General features: G+C 40.7%; 2 protein-coding genes across 6 annotated transcripts; one reads left to right on the forward strand and one right to left on the reverse strand.

The window, feature by feature from the left end:
- The first annotated feature begins 1,493 nt into the window (after nucleotides 1-1,493).
- atxn7l3a (ataxin 7 like 3a) lies at nucleotides 1,494-13,350 on the forward strand. 5 transcript variants are annotated; one of them, XM_048246121.1, is made up of 13 exons: nucleotides 1,494-1,769; nucleotides 2,816-2,874; nucleotides 2,972-3,104; nucleotides 3,206-3,377; nucleotides 6,006-6,103; nucleotides 6,241-6,263; nucleotides 6,424-6,469; nucleotides 8,535-8,572; nucleotides 8,785-8,853; nucleotides 9,007-9,050; nucleotides 10,541-10,612; nucleotides 11,410-11,546; nucleotides 11,807-13,350. In XM_048246121.1, exons 2-13 carry the CDS (start codon nucleotides 2,824-2,826, stop codon nucleotides 12,034-12,036), a joined length of 1,113 nt encoding a protein of 370 aa, XP_048102078.1. In that variant the 5' UTR covers nucleotides 1,494-1,769; nucleotides 2,816-2,823; the 3' UTR covers nucleotides 12,037-13,350. The 5 variants fall into 5 exon arrangements, with proteins under 5 accessions (XP_048102078.1, XP_048102080.1, XP_048102076.1 ...); XM_048246119.1 differs by having other exon boundaries at nucleotides 1,495-1,769; nucleotides 2,759-2,874; XM_048246120.1 differs by lacking the exon at nucleotides 1,494-1,769 and adding an exon at nucleotides 2,056-2,383 and having other exon boundaries at nucleotides 2,759-2,874.
- A 628-nt stretch (nucleotides 13,351-13,978) lies between these two features.
- tmub2 (transmembrane and ubiquitin-like domain containing 2) lies at nucleotides 13,979-17,762 on the reverse strand. The gene is given in 4 exon segments (XM_048246980.1): nucleotides 13,979-16,146; nucleotides 16,370-16,725; nucleotides 16,727-16,959; nucleotides 17,655-17,762. Coding segments are annotated over 3 exon segments (963 nt in total). The 5' UTR covers nucleotides 16,940-16,959; nucleotides 17,655-17,762; the 3' UTR covers nucleotides 13,979-15,752.
- Nucleotides 17,763-18,037: the final 275 nt, after the last annotated feature.

Raw genomic sequence — 18,037 nt, forward strand, 5'->3', positions numbered from 1 at the left:
ATATATATATATATATATATATATATATATATATATATATATATATATATATATATATATATATATATATATATATGTGTGTGTGTGTGTGTGTGTGTGTGTGTATATTTATATATACATACATATATAGTTTTTATTTTTTGGCTAGCTGATGCACATTTGTTCTCTTCCATCCAACCACTGTTTTGTTTTTATCTGATACTGCTTACTTGGTTCTATTCTTTTAATTTTTTAAAAAAAATTTCTTTTAATTTTTTAAAAGTGACTGACATACATTGGAGCCCCCTCCCCTCATCTAAATACTGTGCACTTAATCTTGAATCTAAAAGATTTGCCTTGCCCACCAACATACACACACACACCAAACTCCATGTCCAAATCCATGTCTGGTCAAGGAAACAAGTCTTGTACGATTCATGAATGTAGATGGATGCTTCACCTTAAAAAAAAAAAAAAAAAAACCTTGTCCATACAGTGGAAAGATAGTTTGGTAGTTTTGGAGTGTTTGAGTTGGAATAGCCTCTCAGACTATAGCCAGGTGTTTTCACAAGATGACGTTCTCCTATTCCTAGCCATCATGCTTTTCCCAGAAAAAAAGAGCACATAGCTGTCCAGGGGGAATGAGGGTCATTACTATTTTCAGGGTGATGGAACAAAGTCACCAGGCTTACTTGATCTTACAGAGGATGTTTGGTTTAAATGCTGTTGTAAGGTATTTGTAAATATTGCTTTTTTGTATTTTGAGTAAATATAGTTTAATTTGTCCTTTTATTTAGTGACGCCTGCCCAAAGGCACTGGCTGTGGCCAACGAGTCTGTGTGTTTGTTGCGTTGAGGGGGAGTGGAGGAAACACTTTTGATTTAATGTTTTTAGTTTTTAAAGATCTCCCCATGTTTGTTTATTTGTAGAATTTAATTAAGAGGACAAAATGGCTTTACAGATTTGTACGGCTGATTTGAAACATTTGGATGTTTTGTATAGCAGGAGGTGTTATGTCCCCGCGATTTACCATTTGGGAAAATAAATTTTGTCTTTGACAGTGAGTTTGCATGCATTGCATTATTTACACACACACACACACACACACACACAATCTTTAAAAGCACGATAATGAATACTACAAAGTGGTTTGAGCAACTCCTGCCTATGCTACAGGACAACACCCATATGGTAAGCAAATTGTATCTTAAGTGGGAAAGTTTATGGCAGAATTTGCGTTTTAGTCTCATTATTTTTATTTTTTGTAAGTTCATCAATATATACGTTGAAGGAGAAATATTAAATAACCGAATGATGGAAGGATAGAGTGAATTGATTCATTTATATATTGGCCTCACACAAAACTGAAAAATGATCCCATGATTATCTTCTTCCTATGATCACCTAGGCCTACGGTAAGACAGTGTGTTTTTGCTTTTAGGTGCAATTTCTAAGTAGGTGACGTTTGCCAGTAGACAAAATATTTCTGGTCACAGATATGTCATCGCTCGACGTACATTGGTCGCGTTCTTCCTTACTGTCTGACACGTTTGTGTTTATGATTGATTAGTGACGCCTTAACTCAGAATAATATGGCGTATCCATTTCGTAGCTGTCATATTTGATCGGGTTTAAGGTCATTCACGCAGAGACTATCCTCACATCACTCTGCGACTGGTATATGGAGAAGTTTAAAATGCTGTCTTGTCATTCGGCTTGAGCCACACCAAGAGGATGCGAGAAAAAATCAGTATGATGTACATAGTCTACACTGACCCACAATTCACGCTGTAAGTAACGTTACACCTGGATTAATAGCCATAGTTATATTCAAAATGTTAAAATATCATTTTTCATAGAATTAGTTATGTGTCCTGTCCAAACTGGTCACGTAAATAACATCTCGATACATTGTAACATTTCCATAATAGCCTGTGTCTGGTCACGCCACCTCTTGGTGTAGAGCAAACTAACCTAGAAGCTAGCTAGCTGAGTGTTAGCTTGCTGGCTAGTTATAGCTAAATAGCTAAGTTAACCTAGGGAACTTACATATTCTTTAATCTCTATTGTTTGACCAACCACCACAAACCACCACATCCTTGTTCGATACCGCACTGAACCTATGAAGGACTTCCGTTCTCTTTCGCTGAAATAACAAGATAGGAAACAAAAGTTAATTTTGGAACGTTAGCTATCTCTAGCATGATTTTCATTAGCCTTTCGTTCTTCAGTGATAGCTTAACTAGCTCGGTTCGCCATAGTTCTCACTAATAACAAACGTGCCTGTTTACGCCTGTCAGCGTGTCTGTTTACAATGATGTTTGACTTAACTGGATAGTAGTGTTGGTTGCATCAGAGAATGTCTAATGAGTAGACGGGCTTTGGTGGCATTGACATAAGTCAGGTTTGTCATAATATTAAGGTATTGATCACAAAAGTATGCTGTTCGACTAATTTTAAACGTTTCTTACGAGTCACCACATTCATTTGAGGCAAGTGATAACCATCCATGAAACCGAACTCGCAAGCTAAAGTTATGAACGAACATTAATGTACTAACTCGACAATCTGGCTTGAATTTGCAGTGTTTTATGTGTTGGTTAACTGAACTTAAATGTAGTACTTTTATGTTTAATGTCAGCTAAAATGATGGTTATCATTCAACTTCTAGTTTGTTTACACAGTAACACGTCACATTTCTGACAGTGCATGGGACTGCTTGAAATAACAGATTGTGTTAATTAGAGACATGACGTCATGTTCATTTTTCTACCCTCAGTGACCTGTAGCCATGCCACCTGTCATGTAGATCTGACAACTGTCTACCTCCATCTAGTTTTTCAAATGAAAATGGAGGATATGTCTCTGTCAGGCCTAGACAATACCAAGCTGGAGGTATGAAATCTAATTGAATACACATTAAAGCATGTTGTCTGGGTAAATCTTATGAAACTGACCTTAAGTTGTTCATTTGTTTCTGGTTCTCTGACAGGCCTTGGCTCAGGACATATACTCAGACCTTGTTGAGGATGCCTGCTTGGGGCTATGCTTTGATGTGCACCGGTCCGTGAAACAAGGGTATTTCTTTCTGGATGACACTGATCAAGAAAGCATGAAGGAGTTTGGTGAGTGTTACAAGGACGGTTGTCTCAAGCATGTGAAATTGTCAAAAACTTAAAATCTTTTTGGCCAAAATATTTTTCTGAAGATTTGTCCCTCGGTCTAGAAATTGTGGACCAGCCAGGGGTGGACATCTTTGGCCAGGTGTTCAACCAGTGGAAGAACAAGGAGTGCGTCTGTCCTAACTGCAACCGAAGCATTGCTGCATCACGATTTGCTCCACATCTTGAGAAGTGCATGGGAATGGGGAGGAATAGCAGTCGCATTGCTAACCGCAGGTACATAAAAATAGTGTGTATGTGTGTGTGTTTAATTCCATTTTTGCTTTCGTCAAAACAGTGTTCAGCTGATGGTCACAGCTGATGGAAATGCTTCTGTGACGAACTGAACCACTCTACAGAGCTCTGTCATCATCCTCTCTGGATTGGTGAAACTATAAAGTGCATCCGACCTTGCTTGAACGATCAATGTGTCTGAACAATTTGCTTGCCTGAATTGAATGAGACACTTGAAGCTGCTGTTAAAGCGAAGGAGGATTAAGCGTGCGTGCGTGCACATGCACGTGAATGTGAATGCACACCCTCTGTATGTGTAGTGATGTCTTCAAGTCAGGCTTGTGCAAAATTCCGAATTTTAGAATGGATCTCCATTCAATTCACGAATTGGAATTTGAATTGAATTGGCTCCGCCCCACAGGAAGTTGAATTGGAATTGGAATGACAGGAAGTGGAATTAAATTCATGGCAATTCAAAGCAATTCCACAGTCACACAACAGGAAGAATGTGTCGCATGCATTCAGTTTTAGGAAAGTTACTTTGCACTGTAAAATCGAATAGCTATTCTTAGTTAGTATAACTCAGTTTTTGTCTTTTGTTGATTATGTTGATTTTGCTTTTTGAGATTACTTGGCTAAAAGGAGTAATTTAATGTTGAGGTGGAAAAGTGAACATGATCATTTAATCAAGTAAACTATACTTGAATTGCTTAAGTTTTGCTACACTGTGAAGTTAGTTAGTTAGTTAGTTAGTTAGTTAACCTTACTTAACCTGTTATTTAACCTTAGTTTAAAAAAAACATGCAAACCGATTGCCTTGAAATTACAGGCTAATCTGGAATATGAATTCCAAGTTGTGCAAACAAATGCTTACTTTGTGTAGTACACTTACACTAATGAGAATTCCTATTTAACCTTACTTGGTCATTACAAGTAAAGTATATTGTGTGTTTATTAAACACAAGGTGTGCTAACTGATGTAACATATCCAACAATGCATTTCCAGAATGCCACTGCCCTGCATGGCCCACATATTTGTAAAAATATCACATATTAATCCTTACCGAAATTCAATCTTAAATAAGTGACAGTGACACTAACGGTTATATATACTGTTGGTGTGTAATTTATGTGGATGCATCGCACCATCAAGTAGATGACTATCCAAAACACTCTAATGCTGTGGGTAGAACATCAGCAACAAGTTACATTTGTATATTGTTTTACTACACTCTGAAAGTACTGCACAGTGAAGGGAAATCTCATTATGTATCACCAATATGTGGCACACACTTGGGTTTGTCTAGTGGTTCAGGGACCCCCCTCATCTTTCCACAGTGACTCAGGACTTTGTTTTACCACTGCATTCAAAGGCCTGATTTCTACAGTTCAGTGTATCCATGATGTAGTGAAGGCATTGGGGTTGATATTAATATGCTGACCAGAGAGGAGAGTGCCATTTAATGGACAGCCACTAACACCACCATTTCTAGCAGCAATTAAGTTTGCAAGGTGATCACCCATAAAAATCCTAATCAAGCTCACATTTAGCCTCAGTAGCTTAGCAGAGACAGAATACCTGTATGTATGGTTTACAGCTACAGATCACCGTCTGTCTATAACTGTCAGCACTAGTTCTACTCACAGGATTAGTCTGTTTTGGATAGTCATTGATGGGGTGTTGTATCAATATAAATTACAAAACAACATATATAGCTTTTAGTGTCACTGTCACTTTGTTATTGTAACTTAAGATTGAATTTTAGTAAAGATTAATATGTGATCCCTTTAACAATATATAGGCCAGGTATGTGGCATTCTGGAAATGCATTTTTGTCATAATCAGTTAGCTGAACTGTGACATTAGTTAGCACAACTTCAATACACCTATTGTGTTTAATAAACATACAGTATACTTTACTTGTAATTGTAATGACCAAGTTAGTAGAAATAGCAATTCTGTGTAAGTGCACTACACTAAGTGACGTTTGTTTGCACAACTTGACATTACAGACAAATCTGGAATGGGAATTGCAAGGACAATCAGTTTGCATGCTTTTAAAAACTAACAGGTTAAGTAAGGTTATAAACTAATTTTACAGTGTAGCACAAACTTCAGCAATTCAAGTATAGTTTACTTATTTGTTTACTTTTTTACCTCAAAATGAAGTAACACTCATTTTACGCAAGTAATCTCAACAAAAGACAAAACCTGAATTCTACTTACTAGAACATTTTAAGTAAGTAAAACTATTGTTTTACAGTGGGAAAATTTAATTTTATGTTACACATTGTGTTTTTTTATGCAATCATTTGACATATACTGTGAAGCTTCATTGTTAAACACTACCCTTAAATTGTGTATATGAATTTCTTCGAATTTCATTGAATTTCAATTCTACATCCTTTAAATTCTACTTCCTTCAAATTCGAATTGTAATTCTACATCCTGTTTTTGACCTTAATTCAAATTCAATTCAAATTCAAGAATTGAATTGGAATTTAGGAGTCATTCTCAATTCAATTCTGAATTGTGCACAAGCCTGCTTCAAGTGCACTCTCCAGAAATGCACATTTTCAGTCATCTATCATATATGTGCTACAGGAATGCCTTGTGTTTTAACCTTTCAGGATAGCCAGTAGCAACAATTTAAATAAGTCAGAGAGTGACCAAGAAGATAATGATGACATCAATGACAATGACTGGTCTTATGGCTCAGAGAAAAAAGGTATCAAGAGTATTCCACTTTATGCACACACACACACACACACACACACACACTCACACACAGCTCAATATCTCTCTCTTGCACATTCTTCCTCATAATAATTACTCCTAATATTCCAATCGTCTATCCTTCCACAGCTAAGAAGAGAAGATCAGAAAAGGTATGTTTTATGGAAATCTTAATTTTGGAATGTGTGTCTTGTCAACACACTAACAACATTTATACATTTCTACTTCGGTGGTAATGCACTTCAACTCAGTGACATTCTGTGTACAAGTCACATTGGTTGGACATTTTTAAACATTTTCTTCTGTCTCCAGAATCCCAATTCACCCAGAAGATCAAAATCCTTAAAGCATAAAAATGGTGAGTCCTTTGACTGATGATTGCATTATTGCTTAGATATGGATCGATAATCTGATTTTACTTTCAAACCAACAAGAGTTCTATAACTCTCTGATAGTGACTGGATAGTCAATGTAGGTCAGTATAGAGACTTGTGTGTGTGAGTTCCTTATATTTAGGCTGGTGTAATCCATTCATTCCATTCTAAGTGGCACTGTGTCTGTGTCAGTAGATGTAGTGGATGGTGGGTGCATGTTTGGGATAATGTTGTGGTCCTATTTTGGTGTGTGTGTGTGTGTGTGTGTGTGTGTGTGTGTGTGTGTGTGTGTCTCTAAGCGCATGCACAGTGTGTATTATGGAAGTCTGACTCTCGTTTTCCGCAGTGCTTGGCCCAAAGCGACATGTTGTGGATCAGGAGCCCCCATGCTTGCTGTTAGGGGATAATGATGCGTTTCCTCTGTGAAAGGAAGCGGGGCTTACTCTTTGTTCCCAACGTGCACCATGAGCAAAGAATTATGGGAAATTGGTTGGTGGCAGTGATCATTAAAATACAAAATTCTGAATGCCTTTGGGGGTGGGAAAGAACTAAAGAAACTATAAGGCACCTTGAGAAGAATGCCAATTACTGCCTTCAAACGTTTCTCATTTCTCTTCCTAGAGTCTTGCCAAAGCTTTGTCTCAAAAGAGAACTAGTGGTCAGTAGTATTTTTAAGATGATGGCCCACTCCCTGGTTGTTAGCAGAGCACCAGTGGATCGTGGGAGTAACAGGGTGCATTGTCACTTTTATTTAGCTCACAGAGCAAGACACAACTCGGTAAAGACCAGGCAAAAGCACTCTGTGACCTGCTTCCCTGAATGTCAGCCTTTCTTTATGATGGCTCTTTTAATGCTGTTTCGTGGATCATGGACATTACAACAAAACAAAAAAAATCAAACAACAACAGTGTTTACATTACTGCACTTTGATAGTCACACGTGTTGCTGGTTTGGATGGTGGGAAGGACTGGGTATGAGATCATGTTTGTGACATTGGCAAAGACTTGCTTACAGACTTCCCCGATCTCTGCACTGAGCTGTTGCTTTGCAGAGGCCAACCCACTGTCAGTGTGTGCTTTTGGTTTATTTAGTATTTTGTTGTCCGATGTTTTATTTCTGTTATTCTTGTGTACTGACCATTTCATCATGCATAAACTTCAGTGATATGACAACTTCATCATGCATAAACATCCGTGATAAGACAACAATGCTGCCGTGCTCTGTAAAATAATAAAATAAATAGAACACCAATTTCCCCTCCAGCCTCACGAAATAAATGATCTGATCAACAAGCCACACTTGTGTGACTGTTCCCTTATTTGCCCTTTGATCCCTGTCATATTTGCCATCCCATTACTTGGTGTCCACTAAATAATAAACAGCTTTATGATGGGGCAGATGATGTGTAGTCATCGTATCAAATTAGTCAGATAGAAATACTTTGAAGGATGGAAGTGTAGTGAGGCAGAAAGAGCAGCACAGACAGCACTGCACTGACTGGTTTCTGTAGTCTCATGGTGCCTATAGACCCTTTCAACAATAAAAACAAAAATAATGCTTGAACGTTCTATTTGGGTCCCAATCTACTTCCTCTGCATTAAGATAACATATGGAATGTTAAAACGGAAGTCTTGTGGGGCCATCTATGATGCTGATAATGGAACTCTCTTGAAAGGGTCTATTACCACTGCATTACCAATGTTTTCAGGGAGGTTTGTCAGCAAGATTACACAAAAATCACTGACTCGATTTTGATGACAGGGTGGAGGGTGTGGCATGGAAGCCAAGGAAGCCAAGGAAGAACCGAATCTCGGCAGAACCATAAGTTATGTCATGAGCATTGTGAGATTCCCTTCGGTTTCTTTTTGGTCTCCTGCAGTCGAGTGCCGCTGTGGTGCACATTCATTTCTTTCGTCTTCCACATCTGACAAGTCAAAAGAAGTAGGCAATGGAAAGTCAGGCCATCCAGCCTGCAGTCCCAGTGGGCCTGAGCATCTCCACTGATGGCCTGGCTCTGCAATAGTAATGCCCACTCTTGTCTGTTTACAGGGGAGTTCAGCAGTAGTGTCAGCACAGACATCTACAAGGTAAAAAAAAAAAATCATTTGGAAATCCAGATTTTATCTCTTGACTAGGCAGACAAGATTAGTGTTTGTTTCAAAATAGCCATCTACAGATAAATTAGCAAGGTGTTGTATTAAAATATTGAATACATGAATACATTTGGTGGTGAGTCTTTAATGTTTCATGACTTGCTTGGTAACACTTAAGTGCTTGCATGTTCTTGGCTGCCTTGCAGTATAACTATAACACAGGCATCAGTTATGAAACTCTGGGTCCGGAGGAACTGAGATCTTTGCTGACTACGGTATCTTTGCCTCTCTTATCCTCCATTACCATTTTTTCCCTCATACTCATTCAAGCTTATCATATTTGTACAATTCTTTTGATGAAAGCTTGAGAGCGATGAGAGTTTTGTTTGATTCATCCATTTCTAATTATTGTAATTCTGTCTCCATAGCAATGTGGGGTTGTATCAGAGCACACCAAGAAAATGTGCACCAGGTAAGGCTGATGCCACCATAGCAATCCATGTGGGCGAGTTTCCCCCCTCTTATCTCCAAAAACGAAATGTCCTTGTAATGGTACCCAGGACTCTTATGTGTACACTTGAATTTTAAATATGTCTAGCAGTTTTTTTTCTCTGACTGAGTGAGACACATGTAATATATGTAAGGGCTTAAACTCTCTGTTGAATTTTAACTGTCTAGTCTAGTCTACCATAGTCTATCACCACACTCTCTTTTCTGAAAAAGAACCATCATCGTCCACTCAGTTACTAACTCTTCTCTACATTTTTACCATAAACATTTGTCTTGGTAAGAGCTCAGGTAGCATTTCTGGGACACCTGATATTATTATTATTATTTATTACATTATTATTACATTACATTTAGCAGACACTTCTTGACAAAAGTGACTTACATATGTCAGCTATATTACAAGGGATCACATTGTCCCCCGAGCAACTTAGGGTTAAGTGCCTTGCTCAAGGGCACAACGGTGGAAACCGGGAATTGAACCGACAACTTTCAGGCTACTGCTCGCTAGCCCAGCTCCTTAACCACTATACTACCACTGCCCCACATTGATATGGCAAATTTAGTCAATAAACATCATAGAACATTCCACTGTTTTTGAAACTTTGTGTAGAATAGTCTTGCTTAGGGCATCCTTACTTCCTATTGGCATTAAAGGGACCATAGGCCCTGTTTTCTCCACGTGTTGTTGGCCATACACTGCGTACACACTGCGTACACACTGCATTTATCAAGCTAATGGTAGCGTGATTTAAATGCAATTGGCTGAACTTCTTGATCACTGTTAGATCAAAGCTTTTTCATGTTAACCAGTAACATACAAGATTAGTATCATACTAACTCTGTTCATATTAAAATGATGGTGTGTAGTATTGCGCTATGAACTCTTGAAAAAGCACAGGATGTTTTCAACATGGGGTTCATGCCATGCTGTTGTCCATAATATTGGTGTGAAGGCATGGCCTTTTTCATCAATGGGTGGAAAGGGCCATGCCATTTTGGGACTTACTTTTGGTACACAAGTGGCAACTCTATTCATCTAAATTGCAATTCAAATCAGTGCCATTGTCAAGTCACTGAAGTTTTGAAACTGTTAACATTCTGTTTTCTCCACAAATTTCACTACTAAAAAAGACTGGATTTTGCCATTAACTGAACATTCCCAAAGACAGTTGGCTAAAACTGAGTGTTCTGATTGGACTGACAACACAAGCATTGGGCATATGGAGGTGGTAACCTGGCAACACTTGCCACATATGGGCAGAGACTCTCGAGGACACTGCCAGCGCCCACCCATCTCACCTCTAACCTCTGACCTCTGACTGCCCGCTCACCCCTCTGCCCTGCTCTCACGTGTGATTGGACGCTGGCAGTGCCCCATTCTCTTGCTGCCATTGGAGTGTCTCTGCTGTGGCCAGCCCGAGCTGTGCGTAATGCCACGTTGTGTCCTGCCAGGTCCCACCGGTGTCCCCAGCACACGGACGAACAGAGGAGGGCCGTCAGGGTGTTCCTCCTTGGGCCGTCCGCGTGAGTTTCTGCCCCCTACCCCACCCCCGCCCCACCTCAACCCATCCTTACCTAAACCTGTAACTTAACCCCTTGTGACAGTGCACCCATTGCTTTGTGTCACAGTGTTGCTGTGAAAATCATCATCATCAGCACAGAGTACAGCTCATCTTTGCTTTCTCAGGTCCTATTGAAAGTGTGGCACCTTACGTCAGACCACTAAAAGAAAAGCATCTCGCTGTGTTTGCTGGTCTGGCAGTAGTTGTTGATAAAGCTTTAAACTGTCTACAGTTGTCTACAGACACTTATTCCAATATGACGATGCTTAAGGACTTGATAGCTATGTAGTGGGGTGAATGAATGAGGCAAAGTTCACTCCTGCATTTTATACTCCTTTTTTAAATGATATAATTGTAAATGAACAGAACACCTGATTATAACAGCTGACATGCTTTTGGAACGAATTGGTTATCCTTTACAGTTTACTCTTGTGTTGACTTAGTGCTGTTTAGGGTCCTAATAAGAAAGGATAGAAAGAATGGTGACAGAGTAGTCTCCACCATTTTCAAAAGGCTGAACATATCAACCGTTTCCCATTTTGCTTTTACTAGCTTATCGACTAACAGTCCAGAAAAAAAACAATCCTGCTTAGCCCAAATGATCACATTTAGATATCAAAAGGATATTTTTTTTATGTGAGGTATATCTGTCCAGGTAATGTACCTTTTACTCTTACTGACCATCCCAAGTATGACTCAGTTATTGAAGTCGTTAAAGTCGGTGGATGGTGGAGTAGCTTGTGTGGTTGTGTCCGGCAGGTCCACGCTCCCTGAGCCAGAACTGGTGATGGAGAGCGACGGCTACGATGTCTCTGATGGACAGGTGCTCATGAGTCGCCTTCACTGGGACGGCTCCTCGGACATCTCCCCCTCAGACTCCGCCTCATCCAAAGCTAGTGAGTTCAGTTTTAGTGGCTACTGTCAGGAACTCTCTCTTTTAAACTTCTTATAAAAGTCTTATTTGTAGTGCTTTACTTTACATATCAGAACATAGTATCCTCCTTATAGAGACTGGTTTAGCTCCTACTCCAAAGTACGTCATGAAAGATTTCATAGTCCAAAATCTGTTCATTTTTGCATTGAATATACAGTACATGTTACAGTACTTATTTTCACCCCTCTGTGATTTCCCTTCCTCTTTGTCTGTCTCTCCCAGGTACTACAAACTCAGACCCAAAAAGGACAAAGAAGAAGAAGAAGCCGAGCTCTCTGTCCCTGACCGCTGTGGGGGTGGACAGAGGGGAGAGGGAGGACCGAGGAGGGAGTGGGAGCGGAGGAGTAGGATGCAGTAGCAGTTCCCAGAGTGCACTTGGCCTCCCCGGCCGAAAGAAGAAGCCCAAACTTCCTGCACCTTTGGCCCCTAGTATCTACGACGACCTGAACTGAGACAGATACCCTATATTGCACTCCTGATCCTCACAGCCTGTTTTGCTCGTCTCTTTGTTTCCCACATTGACACAAAGATGCCTTTGTAATTGAAATTGGATGCACGTTATCAGTAGCTCAGCTTAGGGATCAGTGGTTTGGCAATCCTGAAGTAGAGATTCATCCAGTCCAACCCACAGATCAGTTGATGGGCTGTCTTGTAGGTATACCGAATAGACTCTGCGACAGATTCTGCTTCAGACTAGTTGATCATGTGCATTTGATTTTACTCATTTTAACTTTTTCATTTGTGTGTGTGTGTGAGGTGCGGATTGTATGTTCGTAAGTTTTGGTCCTTTGGTTCTGGTGTGTGTTGCTTTTTGGTATGTGGTGTAATTGCTGGGCATATTTCTATCAACGCAGAGTGTGTGATGGCCCCCAGTCAACTGGTGGTGTAAAGTCCTATGCTCTGTGCCGCGTGTGTTTGTTTGTTAACATTACTACATGGATCATGAGAAGAACTAAGCTGTGCAATCACTATGACTATGCTGTGTTCAAATTACTGGCCATCCTTACTTGTTTCACTGATAAATCATGTCCCTGTTGTCAGTCAATCCCTCTTCATGCATTTTACTCTGCTGGTTTGCATAGTCCTGTCTCAGTCTGCCACCTCGTGCTTTCTGCTGCATTGTGCCACACTGACTCCTCTGAGTTGCTGGAGACAAAGAGCTGCTTAGTGTCATTGGCTTCAGGAACTCTGCATCTGTATTTATTGTTGCACGGGATTTTCAAGCAATGCATTGTTTTTTTGTTTTGTTTGTTTGTGCATCCTATTATATTGTTATCTCTAAATTAATATCTAAATTTTGTATATGTTGTCCATGTTTGTATGTTGTCCAACATATGCACTTGACATGTATACAATTCAAACTTCATTTTAATGTCCTATTTGGTGAAAGTGATGGAAATTGTGGTTACTCGACTGTAATCCCAAGAATATTATATATTTTAAGGTTTTTGGAGACATGTCTGAAAAGGTTGGGCTGTTTGAGTGTCTCTCCCCTCTGTGTATGCCATTGTGTGTATGAGTGATGCATTCTGCACCAGTGCTACTGCACCTGTAACACTGCTGGCAATGAAACATGTAAATATTGAAGGAAAAATCTAAACAAAAACTGAATTATTTTTTCATAACACATGCATGTGTGCTGTGTTTGCCCATGCATATTGTTGTGTATATATTTATGAAAATATTCAGTAGCTTGCCATTTTTCCCTTTTATCTTTTTAAGGTGGGCCATTCTGGTCAAGAATAAACAAAAAAGTGACTCAGGAACTGATGTTTTTTCCCCGTTCGTCTACTAGTTGTAGTTGTCTGACTCAACCAGTATGTAAAACCAGAGACTTTCTAATGTGGAGACACAGCACTCAAACAATACTCCATAGAAATGCATGGGGCTAGTTTGTCACGCCAATATGGCCGTTGTCTACACATATCCCACCCCTTCCTCGGCAAAACGTCGACATGTAAATACATTGAGCCAATCATGTGGTGTGATGTGAATACATTGAGCCAATCATATGGTGTGTTGTGAAGACATCGTGCCAATCATGTGTTGTGATTTCGCCGCTGGAGCAAGATTGGTGTCGTGAAGCCTTGCGCACGCGCAGTTCGACCCAAAGACTGTGCCCGATGAGTGCCCATAAAACGTTGGTATATGGCCGCCGAGTGGAGGGATTTGCCTAAAAGGACTTTGGTAAAACTAGGTGATTGTCTTACCTGCTATAGTATTTTAATGCTGGAGAACAGTTGGCCTGCCACTAGGTTTGTTGCCATTGGCATGTTCCAGCTTAACGACTGTGACGACTGGTCATCTGTAGGTAAGGTGAATAATAATTGCATTGTTTGTTTGAGTAATGCCCAGGATAAATGTTGTTTGTGAAAGTGAACAAAAATCACCAGATTCAGTTGAAACTCATTTAATCAGTCTTTCAGTACGGAAGCCAGTGAGGAAAACTGATTGCAATATTTGACCCTTTGAATGACTTCTTGACAATGACATCCACTTACACTGGACCAATAATGACAAATGGAATGGAAAAGCTATTCAACTTCTCAGATATTGCCTTTGGATGGATGGAAATAATTTGTCTTACAAATGAGATGCTTGTGACAAAACGTAACTTTGCGAGATATATATTACAACATCTCTGCAGGGTCAACATTTGTTTTTATCACATAAATGTCTTTACATATCTTATATACAATAGGTTTATACATACATTAAAGCCCAACGAGCCTGTGTCTTTGTAATTAATGGCTATATTAGTAAATAGAACTGCAACCATTATAGCAAAACAAAAAAGGTAGCAACAACTTATTCTGTCAAAGAAAACATTGCTTAATGATTATTTACAGTACCTTCTGATAAACTACAACCCTTTCCCCACTGTTAATAAGACACCTGCCATTAAAATATTTGTGCAAAATGATCTGCACCCACTGCATGTGATGTGGCATAAAGACATGGAGATGATAGTGGTACAGGGGGTTGGAAGGGAGGTGGTAAAACAGCACACAATTCAAAAGTCCTGGCACGATACCTGGCATGGGATCAGGGACACTCTAAGGCACCGTAGAAATGTGCACTGACGCCATTTACAAGTTATTCCTGTTCCATGGAAAGAGCCTATTCTTCCCAAACATAATCTTTTTTAATCAGAGTAATGCAGTTAATACACACGGATGTAATGTTTGTGTGTAGGGATATCATTGCACAAATTAGGGCTTGGTTTAAATTATTCATAAAAAGTGTCTGCTTTTGGGCTCATATTCAAACACTGTGAAACACGTATGACTACAAAGCCATGTGGTGGAAAAGAACCATACAAGAAACATCTTGGGAAAGACTATTCCTAATCTTACAACTCAATCAGTTTTTCCTGACATCTTAAAAATCACAACACTCTTTTACCCTTTTCAAGCACACGCACTGTCTTTGTCACTGATGAAAGTAAGTCACTGACTCTATAGTCGAGTGGTCTACTTATAACACAGTACAGCATGTTGCACTATACTCGGAAGTGATAGCCCATCTAAAGAACTACTTGTATAGTTTAGCTATAGGTTGGCAGTTGCAGTGAGGTGACTTAATTTGCGATTGTGTGTTTCTGGTGTGTGTTGTTTTTTGTAATGCAGTGTAATTGCTGGGCATATCTCTATCAGTGCAGAGTGTGATAGCCCCGTCTACTAGTGGTGTAAAATCATCCGCTCTATGTTGTGTGTGTTTGTTTGTGTGTGTGTGTTAACATTTCTACATTAATCATGAGAAGAACTAAGCCGTGCTTAATGTCACGTGTCTTGTTTACAAACAACAGTGGATGAGCTCAAAGGAAAAGACTGCAAGTAGCAAAAGACCAAAACAAAAAGAAAGGACAAAATTTGGGAAATGCTGCAGCACAACGCAGACAATGATTGAGCATGTGAGGGTCTGAGATGAGATTTAAAAACACAAAGCAGGCCTTGTTAGGCTGCTTTCCTCCAGTATAATCAGATTTGATTTACAGTCGAAAATGCGTATGCGCATGGTTTTGAAAGCATACTGTACCGGTTTATAGAAAAGGGCTTACGTAACAAACCTTGGGCTGTGCCCAAAGCCCACCACTCTTTTAGCATTCTCCACCTTCTCATCATTTGTCCATCAAACTAAAACCCCCTTCTCAAACCCATGTTCCCCGTCACCGGCTGTGCATCCCGAAAATGAAGAAGCTGAAGAACACCGTGACGCCCACCAGGGAGATGGTGGCAGGTGCGGTGAAGAGCTGCCGGTAGTGGATGCGGAAGTACCACACCACGGCCAGCATCACCACAAACACAGGCACCACCAGGCTGCTGGAGCTCAGGGTCAGGCCGGCCGAGCGGAGACCGGCGCTCAGCCCCGAGTCTCCCCTGGCCCGGGCGCCCTCCTCTGGGCCACCGGGGGCCTCGGGCTGGGCCGGCGCCTGGGACACGTGGCAGTGGAGCACGCTATTGTGCGTGATGTTGAGGGAGGCGAGTGTGCGGCGTGGGTCCTGCAGAAGTTGGCCCTGCCAGATGAGCTTGATCTGACGCTCACGGCCAGAGAAGTGCTTACTGCAGGGAGAGAGCAGAAAGAGACATGATGATGTGGTCAGAATTTTAGTGGCACTCATTCCTTTACACTGCTTAGTTTAACCAAAGGAAAATGCCAAAGGCTGCAAAAGACTGCTCTTACTTCCTTTATTAATGCCTTATGAATAGTGCTACTGGTTAATTACTGTTTCTTATAGATTCATGTGATACCCTCTGAACATATCTAGTGGCCACTCACTCTCACCTCTTTAGCAGGCCAACTGTGTCATGAGGCCTGAGCACAGCCACCTCTTCGGTATCATTCAGATACTTCAAGCGCACTGTGATGTTTTCCGATTCGTCATCGACTTCTTCCTCCTCCTCCTCGTCATAATCATTGTCGTCCTCTTCATACTCCTCCTCATCCTCTCCTCCTTCCGGGTGTTGCCTGCTTCCCTTGTTCTCCCTTTGGATTTTGCGTTTCTTCCTTCTCACCCTCTGGATGTCCAGGAGCTCGTCCTCCTCTCCCTCCTCGGCTCTGCTCTCCTCCTCTTCGGGCTTCTCCTCTGGGTTGGAATTGGCGTCTGGCTGGTCTTCCACGTCCGTGCTTGAGGGCCCCCCCAACATAGCCGTCGTAGCCGTCGTGGCCTCCTAGGCCTATGAGGGAGGCATGGGCACCCACTGTGAGAATGGTGCCCAGAATGTGGTCTCCACGGTCAGCCACATGGGTGGACAGCCAGGCTAGGATGATGGTGACCACCAGGAGAACCACTCCGCCCAGAGCGGTTGCCTCCTCCCCAACTCCGTCCAGCACAGTCAGCGCACACACCGCCATACTTTCCCCTCAGTACTCTCCTAGAAAAACAAAGAGCAAAGGATGTGGACTTAAAAGGGGACAAAAGGCAGCAAGGGTTTTATAGTCTATTAGAACTTTTGATATATGGTCAGGTGACCATACCATGCGTCACGCCTTTAACAAAATTCTTAAGTTACTTTATCAACCGTCTCTGCCTTTAGTGTTTTTGCCATAGAGTTTAATTTGTGGTAAAGGCAAGAGCACTGACCTGATGACCCAAGATAAACATGCAACTCGGACAAGCCATTAATCCCACACACAAAGTCGATGGTTTAGGTAGCGCTTACTTACATGCTAACATTAGAAAACGGAATCCTCAAGCACGACACGTAAACAATCTATATTTAAGACAGCTAATGCCAGCTATCTAGCTTCTATGTTAAATAAAAGTCACCACCACAACCAGAGAATGCATCTTATTGCAAAACCATGAACAGGCATGTCCGTGTAAAATGCACCGTCAAGCTTCTCACAAGCATCAAGAGGAAAGGGAAACGTATATTGTGAAACAAGACAGCAAGTTTGCTGAGCGACTAGCTATATATTAGCCAACTTGCTAATAATCCGAGGCTAACAAGCTAACTCAGCTGACAACGACGACCTTTGTTTTCCTAGACACCTTTGTTTTTCTTGACAAGTAAAAAACAAACAAACATATTTACCACATAAAATATATTAAGAAAAAACGACTCACCGAAATGTTGCTCAGTTCATGGTTGATAGCTCATAAGTTAGCTTGTGGACTTTCTGTCAAGCTACTTTGTCCACAAAACAGATGATACTGACGGATGACGTCACGAGCGCTACAGTGATGGCTGCGCACGCACATTTTAGGTGCAGCACAACCCACATGTTTACAACTTCAAAGGCATAGCTGTAGTTGTTTGATATTGTAATAACAACCCAATATGCATATAACATATAATAGCTCATAAATATTAGGGCTAAGGCACACCAAAGGTCAAAACAAAATGCCAAGGCATACCTACTTATATTATGGTTACTGATATGGTTACTGATGCAAAATGTTACACAGATTAAGCATTGGAGTGAACTCCAATGAGTTGAACTGAGCAC

This window comes from Alosa alosa, chromosome 6 (genome assembly GCF_017589495.1).
Source record: "Alosa alosa isolate M-15738 ecotype Scorff River chromosome 6, AALO_Geno_1.1, whole genome shotgun sequence".
Taxonomy (NCBI): Eukaryota; Metazoa; Chordata; class Actinopteri; order Clupeiformes; family Clupeidae; genus Alosa; species Alosa alosa.